At 44.8% G+C, this 16932-nt stretch overlaps 1 protein-coding gene across 11 annotated transcripts in view; it reads right to left on the reverse strand.

Annotated features, from left to right (window-relative positions):
* LOC144227666 (transducin-like enhancer protein 4) overlaps positions 1–16932 on the reverse strand; it is a 142931-nt gene that overhangs the window by 22515 nt on the left and 103484 nt on the right. For all 11 annotated transcript variants that reach the window (XM_077759349.1, XM_077759343.1, XM_077759342.1 and 8 more), the window contains one exon: positions 676–795. In XM_077759349.1, the coding sequence (XP_077615475.1) occupies positions 676–795 (120 nt within the window). The remainder of the gene's footprint in view (positions 1–675; positions 796–16932) is intronic.

The raw sequence follows: 16932 nt of genomic DNA on the forward strand, positions 1-16932 counted from the left end.
ACAAATTGTATTAAAATAAATAAATAAAATTGGTAGCCATCACACAAAAATTCACGCTTTCAGCCTTTTTTTGAGGCCTGCAGTCTTGGCAGGGCAGCCCCACAGTGAGCAGAGCAGGGCTGCCTGCCTTGGCCCCAGTCCCATCCGGCTTGTTCCCCTCACTATATGCCCTGGAGGGCCAGTCACCAAAGGAAAATGAGCTTCACCCATGCTAGTGACACATCTGGGTGCCTCTGCCAGTTATAGTCAACAAAACCTACTTTATTCCTCAGCACAAATCCATTTTAGGCATTTTAACAGGTTTTCCATGATTTTACATTTTTCCTGAACATTTCTAGTTGACCACAGAAAATCCAGCACCCTGAAATACACCAAGGGAAGTAAATACATCTATAGAATGGATATCATGGAATGCCTAAGACGCCTTCTCCTGGCTGTCAGATATAGTCCCCTGTTCACTCACGACACATGCGCACTAACCTGCACGCACAGAGGACTTCAGCTAGCCGACTGAGACCCACCTATAAATGCAATCACTAGTTTTTTCTCCAAGTAGATAGTTTTTCCTCCTGTGTTCTAATTCTGGTTGACAACAGTCAAAGGGTAAAACGGCTGCTGAAAAAAAAAAAACAGTAGTAAACTGGCCTCCCCCAGAGCAAAGGCGAAAGAACCTACGTAACGAGCTGCAATTTCCTTTTCTTCAGTTTTCTGCTTTTTGCTATCGGAGGAGTAGTCAGTGGAGTTTCTGTGCTTCTCGGCACCTCGGAAACTGGCTGACGGGGATACTGAAGAACTCTGGAATTTAGAAAAGAAAGCAGGGTTGAGAAATGACCATCCCTTTAACAGTGAGTTCTTCAGTCACCTGAGACTTAACGTCCTTCTTCATTAGTGCCCACTTGTCAAACTGTTAGGAGGAGACAGAAGAGAAGGCAGGAGATGAAAGGGAGAGGGCAACTGAGGTGTAGAGAGAAAACCAAGGAGAAATGGAAAGGGGAATGAGGGATAAAAGGAATGAACTGAAAAGAGGAAGTGAGCGGAAGGAGCCAAGGAATAAAAAAGGAGGAAAGAAAATAGCAAATCCAGAAGCATCTTTAAGAGAGGTGAGAAAGGAAGCGGATACAANGGCGGCTCAGTTGGTTAAGCATCCGACTCTTTATTTCAGCTCAGGTCATGATCTCACAGTTCCTGAGCTCAAGTCCCACACTGGGCTCTGTGCTGACAGCCAGGAGCTTGCTTGGGATTCTCTGTCTCCTTCTCTCTGTGTCCCTCCCCTACTTGCACTCTCTCTCTTTCTCAAAAATAAATAAATAAACATCAAAGAAGGAGGAGGAGGAGGAGGAGAAAAGGAAAGAAGAAAAAGGCAAGACCCCGCCCATACCCACCACCAAGTTTGCTGGCTGATAAGAAGTAAGTATCTTAAGCCATTACAGAAAGACTGAATACATTAGAGTTCAACTCTGCGAAAAATTAGTAAATCTTCAAAGAACAAGGAAGAAAGGTCTCTTTGGGAATTTAAGCAACCAAAAATGGTGATCATGTAACACAAAGGTCATATTTACAGAATTTTGCTTAGTCACTTGTCTTGAAGGCATGGAAGATTCAGAGTAGTAAGAACAGAAACATAACATCTGCAAAAATTCACTTTATTCCTTTCTGACTCCTACAGTTTTCATAAGCTTGCTCCTTTGTATCTCTGGAAACCTCGGAACCCCCATTAGGGGGAGGTAACAGAGAAAGACAGTCCCTCCCTCTTGGGATCACAGTCAGGAGTGACTCATATGGGGTCAGACGATGTCTGTCATTTCTGCTCTTCCAAAGAGCTCCCGAGTGGAGGAGGCCCACCGGCCAAAAATAAGCACTGAAAGCACAGAGAATGAATCTGTCTGCCACTGAGGCCAGGTGGCTGCGGAAAGGCACATTTTAGCCTAAAACCATATATGAAGAAATGAAGAAGGAGTCAATGGAATCTGGAAGCAACCTTACAAACTGGCTAGTGACTCAGTTCTAGACGGACCAAATAGGAGTTCTCGGGGCTGACCTGTGGAAGGTAGGTCGTAAAGGCCTGAGAAACTAAGTCCTTCCGCAGGGCACCAGAGGAGGGCTCTGTGTGCTAGACTGACCCAGGCTGGGCAGTGGAAAGAACGCTTGGGAGTTAAGTAAACAAGGTTTAGGAAGAGCAAAGAATCTCCACCAGAATCTCTCTGCCTTGTATCTAAATCAACTCAGGAAACTGTTCCATAAAGCCTTTCCTCATTGATAACTTTGTTCTTGTCATGTAAAACTTAGCCCTTGTAATTTTTTTCCCCTTTATCTTAGTCTGATGGTTAATAACATTTATAAAGATACACAATGTTGGGGCACTTGTCAGCAGTGTGGAGCCTGCCTGGGATTCTCTCTTTGCCTCCCCCCAGTTCACGCACTCTCCCAAAATAAATAAATAAACTTAAAAAAAAAAAGATACACATTTATAAGGGCTTTTAAATTAACTATGGAGGAGGCAGTGTGATATCCAGAACTTTTGGCTCTGTATTCCATTTCACTTCCTCTGAACCTTAATGCCACATTTTCTTTTGTGGCTAAACTTTCAANGTGGTGATGGCAACTCTACCACCAGCCCCAAAGGCAGGAAGGAGGGGGTAGGCGATTGGTGGCAGAGGAAGATGAGAAGGACAGTGAGTGAGTTCCCAACGACAGGGCGGGGCATCTCTAAACCCTTCCTTCCTGTAGCATTCTCTCTCAGAGTTTTCAATGAACTCAATAATTGTAGGCATCAAACCCTGTAACTATCCCTACTCATTCACCCTGAAGCTTAACAGCATAAAAGATGGCAGGTGTTACTCAGTTAGGTGCAAGACTGAAGAAAAACATTAGAAGCCAAATCATTTTTAAAACTGAACTGTTTCATTTTCATGTATTTCTATCAGTTCCAATCCTCATTCCTAAGACTTGGTTCAATGCTTCTAGTTTATTTTCACACCGTGAGTAGGTTTTTATGACCATCACTCCACTGAAATCATGCCTGCAAACATCATCTGTGAGCTACTTCCTACTATATTTAATGTCAGACCTCTATTATCTCGTTCCCCCCTCTCCAGTCTGTCCTCCACATTTCTGGGGTCCGTATTTCCCCAAAGAGAGATTCGACCACTGCTCAATATTCCTCAAAAACAACAACTGGTTTCCCACTATCATTAGGGGGAAAAAAAAATCACATATCTGAAAGCGGCTGTTTCCAAAGCCCTTCAGTCCATGCCCTAAACTGGAGCCCTGGCCTTAGAGGTCAGTGCGATGAGCGCGTGGCTGCCCAGTGCTCTGTGCATGTTCGTGGTATCTGTAGCCTTTTTTGCTGGCTTATGAGAATGCCCATTTTCCCTCAGTATCTTTCTGCTGAAATCCTCAATCTTAAGGACCAGCTCTAATGTCACCTTTTAAAGCTCGCTCAGACACTGTCAGGCAGAATTAACCACTCAATTCCTCTTTGTTCCCTTAACACTTGGTTTACCCAGTGAGTAGAGAACTCGCAATCAATATGTGGTGATTTGTTGACAAGGCTACTTCCCGCCAGTCTGTGAGTTACTTGGGGGTGGGGGGCCCCGGCACAGCAAGCAGCAGCGACCTGCCCAGAAATGTTTTTGAACGTAAGTGAGCAAACATCACTTTTGAGCTCCTCAATCTTAACCTAAAATTCAGGTGATATATTCCCTTTCAGAAGGTCACGAGGCTGAACTGTTCCACAAGAAACCAGGCCTGAGCAGTGGCACCCCTTGGCATCCTCAGCAGGGCAATTCTGGGTCTCCACCTCTGCTCCTCTACCTGCTCCCCATGCCTTCACCTGACTCAGTGCCATTTTAGAAAGAGGAGCAAAAACTCTCTGTGTGCATGACTGACAACAATCTGAGCCTTTTGATTCTGAGAGACTCTACTGATAAAGTCATTTCCACTTGGTCCCAAAGGAAAAACTGATTTATAAAAAATGATGGAATACTTTCTCAAAAATCAATATTAAATGGTAATGTTCATTTTTCTTCATGCTTTATGCTTACTTATTCACATACATGTAAAAACAGCTTTTCCTAACTGGCCGGTTCCTGGCTCTGTGGGCAGTATTTTATTTGTGAATTTTACTGCAGAACAGAGTTATATGTTGGAGTCTCCTGGTAGAATGATAAAGTAGTTAATTATCACTAGCATTTAAAGGTTAAGCTACACAACGGGCACTGGGGCAATCAGCAATGTTCTAATAACATAATTGCTCTAGAATCAAATTGGACTTGGCACAGACTCTCATCATGAATCTTACAAGTCCACCATTCTGCCATTGGAAGGCCACTTGGATCTTTGCTGAGGACGTGAACAGGAGGAATTAAATAAATACTTGTAAAGACAAAGTCATGCTCTCACTAGAAAATACTTCTATTTCTCTATCACTATTTTAAAAGCTTCCCTACATTAGATTTCCCCCTAGCTTGCTACACAGGAAACTTACTGGAGCTGCATCGTGACTCTGTATAAATCGACAAACTCAGAAACATTTTCTCATTACTGTTTGATCATGTGAATATATCAGCAAATTCATTAAGAAAGGAGTATCATAACAAGCAGAAGCAGTGGCCAATCCAGAGAAGGCAAAACACCTTAAATATGAATGTTTACTAAAAAGCCCTGTATTTTCAAAAACAAAACCCTTATATTGGGATATGAAAAAGAACAAAGTAGAGGTTTAACGAAAGAAAGAAAAGGAGGGAGGCAAACAAAAATTCAGGGGCAAAAATAATAAAAATCTGTAAGTCTTATGATAATGGAAATCCCAATTACTTTGGAAGCAAAAGATAAGCTTTAAAAGAGTTACTCCTGACATTACAAATCATATTTGACCTCCAAATGAGAAAGATTATAGATCCTGGTTTGAAACCCAACCAAGGCTTTACTAAGGTTATTACTGACCAAGTCAGATGGAAAACAGACACCTCTAGCGATTGAAATGGACGGCCCCTCCCTTCACCTTTACTCCTCTGCCACTTCAAGATCAAAGATGGCCACGTAGGACAAAGAGTTCTATACAGTACACCAATCCCCCACACATACACCAAAAATAAGAGGTAGTGTTGTTACAAATAGCTAATTTTAATAACAGGTAGAACAGCTTTTACTAGCAGGCAATAGCATCTGTCTGGAGTCAGATTGCCTGTCTGGATCTTAATAGCTGTGTAGCCCTGGGGATGTTGCTCAGTGTCAGTCTCTCTGTGGTCTGGGACAAAGAACACCCCGCCCATTCCCTCACAGGGCTGCGTGGAGGACTAGGAGAAAGCACCTACAAGAAGAAGTACAAGGCACGGCCCAGGACAGATAAGAGTCTCTCAGCAATAGCAACTTGGCATGATGACTGAGAACTGCACGCTATTTACTACAGAGCTAGTGTAGACCTTCTCTTCTAAGCCTCACATAAGGACTATTCTGGGCATCTGTGTAGCACTAGCCCTCGGCACAGATGTACAGATGGCCCGTAATGATAGGCTTTCAAAAGACTGCTATCAACCAAAACACATCTCCTTCCAACAAAGTAAGGTTTTGGTTCAATACCACAGGCAGGACTAGAAATACCACCTTCACATTGGACTTTCTAATTTGATTTCAAATGCACACCAAGCGAATGCTGCTTGCCACTCACGTAAGTGCAGTGTTCATATGTCCCTGCCCGCCTACAAGATGCCAACCAGAAGGAATGGTTGAGCAACCATGATCAAAACTCTCAAACTCATTTGTTATGGTTTGTTTGTTCATTAGCTACAGCCTTCAAACACCCCCATCTACTTGGTACCAAAGGACAGAACCAGCAGATAAAGGGGATAACGATGGGACAAGAGGGTACCATGAGAATCTGGCCAGGGTTTTGCCCCTACCTTACAACTGTTGTCTGGGCCTGCTGTACTCTCAAAAGCAGCCCAGTTTAGACCACTGATTATATTGTTAGTCTAACTGTAGTTCATTCAGTGCAGGGAATTAGTTTGGGTCAGGGACAAGTCGGAGGGAGACTGTTAACAGCAGTGGGGCAGGGGAGGACAGAGAAGGCAGGCTCAAGGGGCCTGCTGACCCTTCACTGATGCCATAACTAAAGTCCTCAAACATCATTTCCTCTGAAAAAAAAAAAAAAAACAAAAAACAAACCCAACAACAACAACAAAACAAAACCCCAGATGACTAACACAGAAATGAGTATTGTTGACTTTCTTGAGCTTAGGGAGGCCAAAGGGCTGCTCACAGTCAGCAGGGCCCCTGCCCACTCCGCGTCCTAAGCAGAAGGGCCTTCAGGAGGAGCCCTTCAATCATGAGGCACCCTGCCGTCGACATGTTCACTAGTTCTCGGAGCATTTCAGAGTTATGAAATACTTTCAACAAGATCAGAAGTAAGAGTAGTATCCTGAATAACCTGTATTTTCCAGACAAACACAGTACCATACCCCACTGCATTTCTGACTGAGGTTTTACTGTACAGCATTACACAAAATGTTTATATTTCCATTCACACGGCTCTTTAAAATGGATAAAACACTGTAACATTTATTATCCCACCTAACAGAAAAATAACCAGAAGAGATGGAGAAAACAAACCTCAATTGGGAAAAAATTTAAAAAATAAAATTATTTGACTAAAATATACACATCTTACATACTGACTCATAACACATGCAAATTTATGTAAATTAGCTTAAAACTTATAGCATGCTGCTGGTGTAAAACCTGAATATGGTAGGGCTCTAAGCCAGTCACTGGTGTCAGTTTACTGCTCATTATAGTAAGACTTTTTTTAAAATAACCTGCTTGATTAAGGAAGTCATTAAAAACACAATCTGTATATAACCCTCACAGAACTTGTTTTCAAATTAGCATAAATCAAAATTCACCTTCAAAAATGACTGGGACTTTCTGAAGACCTGACCTTGTTAAAATATAATCTCCATATAAAGTAATGAGTCTGTTCTTAATAAATGTTTCACCTTCCACAATACGACAAGAGCAACGTGTTCCTTAAAATGTTCTATTGTTGTCTCTGCCTTTCTGTTTCTCTCCTGGTAAGGGATGCCTGGGCCAAGATAAATGTCTCTGGCAGATCATCAAAACTCCATCAAACAAGAGAAGCTGAAGGAGGAATGATTAAGAAGACAGGTAGTGTCCACGATGGGCACGGTATGGGTACGAGCATCAGACAGCGCAGGTCGGCCAAACTAGGCCGTACCACCCGCTGTGTAACCTTGGCCAAGTTAATGAACCTCTCCAAACCTCCAGATTCCCAGTGGGCAAACCAAGGCTGGGTGGAGTCCATGCCGGGAAGGTGGCCGCAAAGATGAGAGGAGAGTGCGCGTCACGAACACAGTAGATGGCTGCGCGAAGAGCCGCGACACCTCTGCTACTGTGGAACCGCCGCACAATGTCAGTCTACTCCGGGACTCTTCCACCAAGTGTTTACTGAATACCCACTAGGTACGGAGACACACACAAAGATGAATGAAAATCTACACCTTGCCCTCCAGTAAGGCTCCGGAGTTAAAAATACTCAGAACACAAAGGTCCTACACACCTTTTCCTTCCTTCATGCAGTAAAATACACAACACCTCAATATTCAGTCATTTGTGCTTTGTTTCTGTGGCCTCAGCATTATGTATTACTTGGGCAGGACAAAATGCTATAATAATTTATAAGGTATCAATAAAATTGATTTTAAATTAGAACGTTATCTTAATGTCCTCCTGGGTTTTCTTGAATGTTATTTCCTCTTCCTGGAATAAAGCTGTTGGCTCCGCCCCAGAAATTTTTTTAAACACAGTTACTTTTTAGCTGGTGAGCTGAGCTGCTGGAACGTGATGTTTTGACACCAGAGATACGGGTATGATCCTTGTGTGGCCACCTCAGCTTCTCTCTCTCTGGACAGCCACCATCTGCCCATGGGCAGAAGTATGGGTTACAGGAGGAAACAACTGGGAGAATGAGAGGGGACAGGTACATCCCCTTCCCACTGACAGAGAAGTGAGCCTGCAGATACTGCATCGAAGTCCCATCTTTTTTAACCTGGCTGCTCACCCAAAGCCACCTCATGCCCTTCAACCCAACAGGCCTCCTCAGAGTTCACAAGACCTAACATTCCTACGTGCGTCTGACCTCCACCCAGAGTTCCCTTCCCTCGTACAGACTCTATAAATCTTGTCTGCACTTTGTAAACTACAGCCACAAGCACCCACCACCTTCTTCTTCTAGGACTTTCTTTTTTTTTTTTTTATAGCACCTCCTATAAAATACACCCTAGATCATTCGTTCACTTGCTGCCTTATAATCAATGTTACTAAGTCGCACTGACAAATACAACACAGTACAGGAGTCTGACTGCCCTAAAAACAAAAAGGGGGGACTAGCAAAAATTTCCTTCCTGTATTTTCTGGGAACGTGGTTGACTTTAGCCTATACCTGCACTGTGTTCTGTTCCTGAATCAAAATATCAACCTACTTCTACCAGCTACTTTGAAAGAAGCTGAAGAAGGGTAGCTGCTCTGAGAAAGTAAGTGACTCAGCTTGAAGACTTGGCAAGCTGTATCTTAATGGACCAGAATCCTCATTTTAGTAAATATTAAAATTTATTGGAAAAGAAAGTCTTTTCACGTTGCTATTTTTTCCAGTAAACTGTTTTAATCTATTTGAAAGGCTAAACATTTTTTTCTTCCAAAGAGTGTTAACTCCACAGAGCCTCGTATATATACTTATGTATTATGTATGCAAACATACTCTACAACATCAGAGGGTAATTCAGCAGGCACACAGAAGGAAACAACGGTGTATCACTTCTCAGGTAGGCTGCCTAACAGTTTTGGGGTGGCTAATAAACTCCAGGTCTTCTTCGTACCACCTCAATATGGCAAAACAGTGTTCAGTGATGGCTCAATCTGGTCTTAAGTATGTGCTCCGGAACAGAACTGACAAACATATAAACATCATGTGAGCCACATGCGTATTTAAATTTTTTCTAGTAGACAGATTTTGAAAAACTGGGAACAGTAAAATTAATTTTAGTCGTAGCCTTAGTGAAACCACTGTATCCAAAATACCGTATCAACATATAATCAATAGCAAAACTAGCACTGAGACAATTTACATGATTTTTTTTAGTACCAGTTCTGCAAAATCTGGCACGCATTTCACACTTGCAGCAAGTCTCTATTTGGACTGGCCACATTTCCAGTGCCTTCACAGCCACATGTGGCTTGTGGCTACCACACTGGATGGCATAGGTCTCAGAGATCCTAAAGCAGTAACAGGAATCACGGCCACTAACACAAGCATCTGGCACTTTACAGAAGAACAGGCCTGACCTGGCTGCTGCCTACCTTCTCCAACCCAAGTTCAAAGTCTCTTCGACAGAGAGCTGGACACCTCGTGCTCTTTCACCCCATGCGTGGGCTTCTGCACAGACTCTTCCCCAGTCTCTGAGTGGCTCACATTTTTCACCTTTTATGTCTCAGCTTAAACACCACTTTCACTGAAAGGTCTTGTTGGTGACATTACCCAAGAAGATCTCTCCTGGAAACCTCTATCATGGCCCCTTATTTACTTCCATCCTAGCATTTATATCGCAGCCATTATTTTCTGGTCTCCTGTATTTGACTAGAAGTTCCATGAAGGCAGAGACCATCTCCCTGGTTTGGAGCCTCAATTAATAGCTGCTGAACAAATTAGCGAATACAAAACTTGATCTGCTCATGCATCAACACTTACGCATACGTTTACTCGTTCCCGTGTTATTTTCGTTATGTGGAGAGAAGAGGGTGTGCATTACCAAAGGGCAAAAACTACTGTGCCTTATTACGCTGTATTCTCAGCACTCGGTGTAATGACTGTCACAGCCAGAAGAGCAGCTGCCTGGGGCAGGCGGGGGGAGGCGGGGGACGCGAGTGCAGGTGTGTGTAGGCACACCAAAGGAAGGAGGCAGGCTTCAAAAGTCAAAAGTGGTAATTCTGAAAGTGATACAGTGACAAGACAATTTTCAGGATTATGCTGTAAAGCCATTAAGAGGAAGCAGTACAAAAACTAAAACTGGAACAGAGGTTGAAATGATGCCAGGTGGAAGAGAGGGTCAAAGGTGGTGGCTTTACCCTGCTTGTTCCCCACCAGCAAGGACACAGGCTCCCTCCCCCAAGGTCGGCCACAGGCTCCGTCCTCTAGGTGGACACACAGAAGCATCTGTTGTTGCACAAGTGTGAGACTGTCAAGGCTACCCATTTTTTCTTCTTCTGAAAGAGATAAATCTTCTCCATAAGGGAGACATTTTTCAACTGGCTCTCCTTCCTCTTTCATCATGTACTCATCACCTGCCTGTGACCAGGGAGAAACAAATCTTACTCAAGTCTGACCACTGAAAAGGCAGGATTTAAATGAATCCTGCCTGACAGGCCGACCACATGAAGAATGCAGGCATCAGCAGTTTTTCTGTGGCTGCTCATTTAGAGAACAGTGATCCCTGGGGATCTCCTAGAAATGTTTATCTCCCAAGGAGGGATGTGGTAAAAGGGGGAAAAAAATCTTCAGTACTCATGTTTTTTTAATGGATAGTAAGCCACCACACACAGGTGATGAAAGAAAAAGCCAAGTAGAGGGCAGACAGACGTAATACCTGTTTTTTTGTTTAAAAGAGCTTTACAATGGCTGACTGTTAAGTCACAGATGACTAGAGTTTTATGTAAATTTTTAGTATGTAAAGCCACATACTGCATGAGTATCAGTCAGCTTAACAAAGTGACTTGAGGATACGGAGGAATGAAAACAAAAGAGACACAGACACTCAGAGATACAATTTCCAATCTTTCCCAAGAAATGATTTCAAGCGGCAGCTTTCATTTGACAAGCAGATGTAAAGATGCAGGGCTGACAAAATACAGAAAACGCTGGAGGAACAGGTCGGCTCCCCCGGTGTGTGCCAAGCAAGGGGAGTCCGGTCTAACCAGGAAACCGCATCGCTTCCACCAACCAGCGCTGAGCGGCTGGCCTAACCCCACCCCCTCCCGCCACTCGACCATAGGTCAGAGAGCGAAATTATAAGGGACCTCAGAGAACACGTCTCAGAGCTGTCCACTTGCCACCCCGAACAACTGGGAGTGCTGGTTTGCGGCTCCAGCCCTCTGACCTTGCCGTTTCCCTCCCTCCCGCTCCTCACCAGGCCCCTGCCCTGCCAGCAACACCTCTGTCAATACTTAGTCTTGCTGGTGGCAGCATGGGCTAAAGAGGTTGTTGACCCTTATTCTAACATGTCCTTTTAGGTTAATTACTTTTGTATACTCGGTGTACCCGGTGACATTTAATCACTACGGCGCTACTCGGGTAAACAGAAGTGAATGGAGCCAACTGCAATTTGGCACCGAGCTAAACGGCGCGGTAATAGCAGCGTGCTGAAAATGGACTGAAGGAAAGAGCTCTCACTCACTGCAGTGAGAAACGAGGTGGACGCCATTTGATCACTACTTTATTAAAAAGCAAGAACACCAGCCCAGTGGTATGCTTTTGCTATTTAATGCTAAATACGGCCTGAAGGAATCCTGCACTTTGTGTACGGATGGTCCAGTAAGTGCTTAGTGCTTGCCGACTGCCTGGATGACGAAAGTTAACTCCAAGTGTGGGCATGACTTTCGTGGTATGGATGTGTTGCCTTCTGTCTCCCTCCCCACATGTGCCCACGCATACACTCAAGCACACTTGTCCTGTCGGAGGAAAGCCCTCTGCTAACAACAGCCAATGGTCTATCCTCTTGTTAGTGTCTGGGTTTGTAAAAATCTAGGGCACAGGAATCAGAAGCAGAATGTCCTAGAACTCTGTGTATACATCAAAGCATCCAGTCCTAGATTAGCCAAATGTCATGTCATAGACCTCAAGCCACTGAAAGTTTGCTAGAATACATGGCCAGGGACTTCCACTGGGAATGGAGAGTAGGTCAGAGAAGCCGTTAGCAGCCCTGACAGAGCCGGCCAGACTGGAGGGATGGAGGGTGACTGCAGAAGTGTTTTCAATACTGGTCGGCGGATGCAACCATGCAGCTCTGCTCCTCTATCTAAAGCATGACAACGACTTCACATGCACAGCCTCCTAGAGAGATGCCAGTAAAACCCCACAACGTAACCGAATGCTACTTCTGTAGCCCGACAGTGAGAGTGCTCTGGTTTCAAATCTCAGCTCCAGCAATTATTGGCTGTGTGATTCTGGAAAATTCACCCCAAGGCCTCAATTTTCATCCCTGTAAAAATAAGGATACCTGTCCTACCAGACCATAATGAAAATACAACGAGATAGCTGCATGAAATGGCAAGTGCACTGCCCTTTCTTTCGTGCATGTCTCTGGCATCTGCCTGAGAAGCCAAAGGCCAAGGCTTCGCCAGTACCTCAAGCGGGCCACAGGAGGCCTGGAGCGCTGCCGCACTGTCTCCTGCTGGCTGCCTTTGACAGTGGCAAATGGGCTGTCCTTCGGGTTCTCGGCAAAGGCCACCCTACTATCTGTCCAGATTCAAACGTTACAGACAGCGGATTCTCTGGTTTGGGCATCTACCTGCCCTGCTGGCTTGGTGCCCTCTTCAGAAGTTCTGCCCTTTTTCCTTATTCATAGCATTCACGTTGAGCACACCTTCTGACAGGACGTAGAGCTGGGGTAGCAGAATGAAGTCTCCACTTGCAACCCCAACCTCACTGAAGTTTGACACATGACTCTAGGGTGAGGAAGGTATCAGAACTAATGGGGTGGGGGGTGGGGGCGCAGCATGTATCCCCCTGCAAAGAACTGTATGCTGTCAACTGTATCCTGTATTGGTCTTACTGGACCAAGTACCAACTATGGGCCGGGCACTCTGCTGGGCTGTAAGGCACTGACTCGGCACATAGTCCCCCTCAGAGCACCCTTGTTGTGGTGAGGGGGCATCAAAATAAACTATTTAATAAGTGCCAATGGCAACCTGTTACAAAGGAGACAGACAGGAGGCTGAGATTCAGCGCCCTGATTGGGGGGTGGGGGGCAGGGACTGCTTCTCAGAGAAAGGACATGCAGCTGACAGCGGGAGCAAAAGCTGGAGCCAACCAGGCAGACGTCCAGGAGGACGCTGCACACAGAGGGGCAAGGGGGGTGGGTGCCTTCCACGGAAGGCTGGTGCTGGGCAGTGGGGGGTGCAGGCTGTGCGGGGCTCGGCAGGCCGTGGGAAAGTCTGTTTTATTCTGAGTGCCACTGAAGGGGATGATAAGAGGACCTATGTTCTCAAAATCAGTCAAGAGATCTCTGGAAAGTTCTGTTAGAGGGGGACCAGAGTCAAGACTCTTCAAAGCACTTAAAACCAGAAAAGACTACCTTGCTTACCTCCACCGCCCGGTAATTAAAAATAAAAACAATACTAAGTGTACAACACAAGCCTTGCGTTATGCAAAAATTAAGACAACAGAATTTCGATTCAGATGATCAAAGCTGAGCTTTCCTCCCCTTTTGGTGTCCCTGCTTTTACCACCCGTTAGCAGGGCTTAAGCAGGTCAGAGGCTGCGGGAGCATGGCAGGGAAACAGGGATCCAGGGCAGATGCTGGCAGCCCGGACTGGAGGGGGTGCTGGAGAAGGGGAGAAGAGAATGGATTTGAGAGAGATGGGGAGGTGGACCCGGCAACTTACTTCACACAGTCGCGTATGTGTGGCGTGCAGAAGTATACATATATTGCAGGGTGGAGGTATAGATGTACGTACTTATATACTAAGAATGGAATCTAGCTTGTCCACATACTTCACTCACCTTCACTGTGATATAGGTTTGTACTGGAAAAAGAAAGGGCTCCCGTCCTTTCCTAGGGACCCCACAAGAATGTTCTTAACCTTAAGGTGTGCACGGGACTATGTGACAATATGTGAATGGCATTTTCCAGGCTGATCACAGAAGGGGGGGGGGTGACCAAATTGACCCAATCAACCAGAATTACATTTCCACAGAGTGGTATACTAGTTATGTCAGCGATGCTACAGAGCAGAGACACTCATCCCCACGCAAAGAAACTTAGAAGGAAAGAAGGGAAGACATGAATCTGTGATGAACAGATTCTAAGAGCTCGTGAGACGTTTCAGCAAGGGTGAGATCTACCCACTGAGAAAGACTTCCTATGGGAGAGGTAGGCCAGCACGGGAAGGAGGAGAAAGTGCTGCCAGGCTCCAAGCCTGGGCTGAAGGGATTTCAGGCAGGGGGAAGGAGAGGCTAAGTCTGGGAGAAAGAGGAGGAGAGTAAGACACAGAGCAGCAAAGACAGATAGGTGTCCTTTCTCTAGGGTAGTGTCACAGGATGAGACAAGCAGGTGGACTAGGCAGTGGTTCTCAGCCCTGCCCTGGAGCAAAAGAGTCACACTGGGGAGTGGGCTTGCCAATGTTACAAGCCCCCAGATGGGTGAACCTCTGACCTCAGGCGTATTCAGATACTCCGCAGTCAATGTGACTGCTGTCAGTTAGAACTCCTAATCAACTAGAGCCACCTACCTGTTAGTACCAAGTCACCTCCAGCCCTTTCAGAGGCCACAATTAGCCCAGCGGCAGTGAAAGCATCCCAGGCTTTATCTCCCTGACTGTGGTTGTTCTCACCGGGATGACCCACATTTAACTGGTAAGAAATAACATATTTCAAAATCATAGTTTGGAGTTGGGAGAAAGAAAACAACACTACCATGTCACAGATGAAGCGACACACTCTTTACACATTTCTGAATGCCTGAACGTGGTGTGCCCATTCAGGACTCTATGGTGCTGACAAAGTGATGTATTTTGAGTGCCATAATTAAAACGATAATCTCAATAAAGTGGGCATTATGAGATAATTGGCCATCCTCAGGTATTAAGTAAACTGTGGTAAAAACCAAGGATACTCATCGCCAAGGTCAATTACAATAATTGCTAATCTGAATTACATTATGCTATTGTAACCCCCCCGCTTGATTTGAACACACACACACACTCCAATAAAAACTGATCTAACACACACCACAGGGAAATGACCAGAGAAGGAGTTCTTGTTGCCTATCAGTCACTGAAGAATCCGTATAATCAACTTTGTGGGGTCCCCACTTACACTCTATCCCTTTAAACCACACCTGCAGTCTGAGTTCATTAAGGAAATATGCCTATCAGATGTTAGATGGTTCAGAACAGTAGCATATAGGAAGACAGAGTGGCTCTGAATCGATAATAAAATGAGACAGTACAAGAGAAAAACAAATACCCATTACTCCTTGAGTAATTTTCCTGCCTCAGCATGTTACAGAAAGTCTTCACTGACTTTTGCAGAAACTGAATCTCACAGGTACGCAGGCTGAGAGCTTGTGGGAAGGTATTCTACCCTCCGCATACCACTGTCATCTTGCCTAGTAGGTTAACACTCAGGCTCAAGCAACCAATGGTCAACCCGAAGTCAGGAAAAGCCTGGAAGACCAGAAGAGGGAAAACAGAATGTGTGACCTTCCTTTGGCTAATTGGAATGTGTTTGGCAATTGAAGAATATAAAACTTCTTTTTTAAGCTGTGATTAAACATCAAGACTTTGATGTTTTATACGGCATTCTTCCCCACTAATTAACTTCATTAGTCCAGTTAATTACTGGGGAAGAATGCCGTATAAAACATCAAAGTCTTGATGTTTAGTGTCACCAGAAGTTCAACTAAACAGTAATAAAGAAATAATTTCTTCAAGCGCATTTATGCATGCTCAGCACTTCTGTTCACAAGCTCCAATTGTATGATAGGAACATTTTTCAAAATATCCAAAGATGCTATCCACAATGCAATCCAACTGCACTGACAGCAACAACATGCCATTTAATGTAGTGTAATTAAGTGGCCAAGAACGCCACGTAAAGCAAAAGAATTGAGACATTTAATCATAGTTATGAGGACGGTTATAAATCTACCATTACCGTGACATGGAGGAATGGGGAAACCCAAGGCAAACAGCCACACGAAGAACTACACGACCTGAAGGCAGATGCTAACTATGCAGCAGACAGTGGGTCTGGACAAGGGATCAGGCTACCGAACGAGATGTGCAGCCAGCGGGTTCTTCCAAGAGCCCCTGAGAGGCATCTCATGTCCTTTGCCCTTGGGGGCGGAACACAGTGAGTGGGGCTGGCAATGCTGGAACGTGAAGTCTGGTGCAGGCCTTCTCAGCATGAAGCTCACGGCTGCGACAGGCTCTACCCAACGAAGTTGGAAAGTGCTCCTCTTTAGGGACATCATCTAGTCCCTGCTACTCCATGGAGCTCCCCTCTGAGGGTCTGTCAGAAACGCACCCCTGAAGGCCTTGCCCCATATCTAACTAAGTCTGCAGTTAACTCACATGTGTTTTTAGACTCATGAAATGTTTGGCAAGCACCTGTCTACTTCAACCTCCCCCTTTTGTACAGGAAGAAACTTGAGTCCCAAAGATGAAGAAACTCAAGCTAACAGGGCAGATGCTGAAAGAAGACCCTCTGATTTTTACAGGAGGCCCAGGAAATGGTGCCTGAGCGCCATTGTCAGAAGAAACCAACCTGTATACAGAGCAACTAGGCATCACCAATACGAGAGGACAAAAGGAGTTTAGAGAATGACAAAGGGGACTGCTTCATTAGCTAGGACAGATCTGGGTTCAAATCTATTCAACTCAGGCCAAGAAGTCTATGAAATAAGTATGAAGTAAAATTTACAAATTCTAGAAATTTAAATTTACAAATTCTAGAAATATAAAAGATGAAATGAACATTAAAATGTGTACTGAGAAAGAAAACTCTAAAAAAGAAAAGGCTGTGGAGTCTCCACTTTATTTTTTTGAAGGGAGACGGAGACATGAGAAGAAATGTGGCACCTGCAGGGCCACCACACAGGAAGCGGACGGGCAACCCTGGGCACCGTGAATTGTGCTCCAGCA

This window comes from Crocuta crocuta, unplaced genomic scaffold (assembly GCF_008692635.1).
Source record: "Crocuta crocuta isolate KB4526 unplaced genomic scaffold, BGI_CrCroc_1.0 scaffold41, whole genome shotgun sequence".
In the NCBI taxonomy this organism is placed as follows: Eukaryota; Metazoa; Chordata; class Mammalia; order Carnivora; family Hyaenidae; genus Crocuta; species Crocuta crocuta.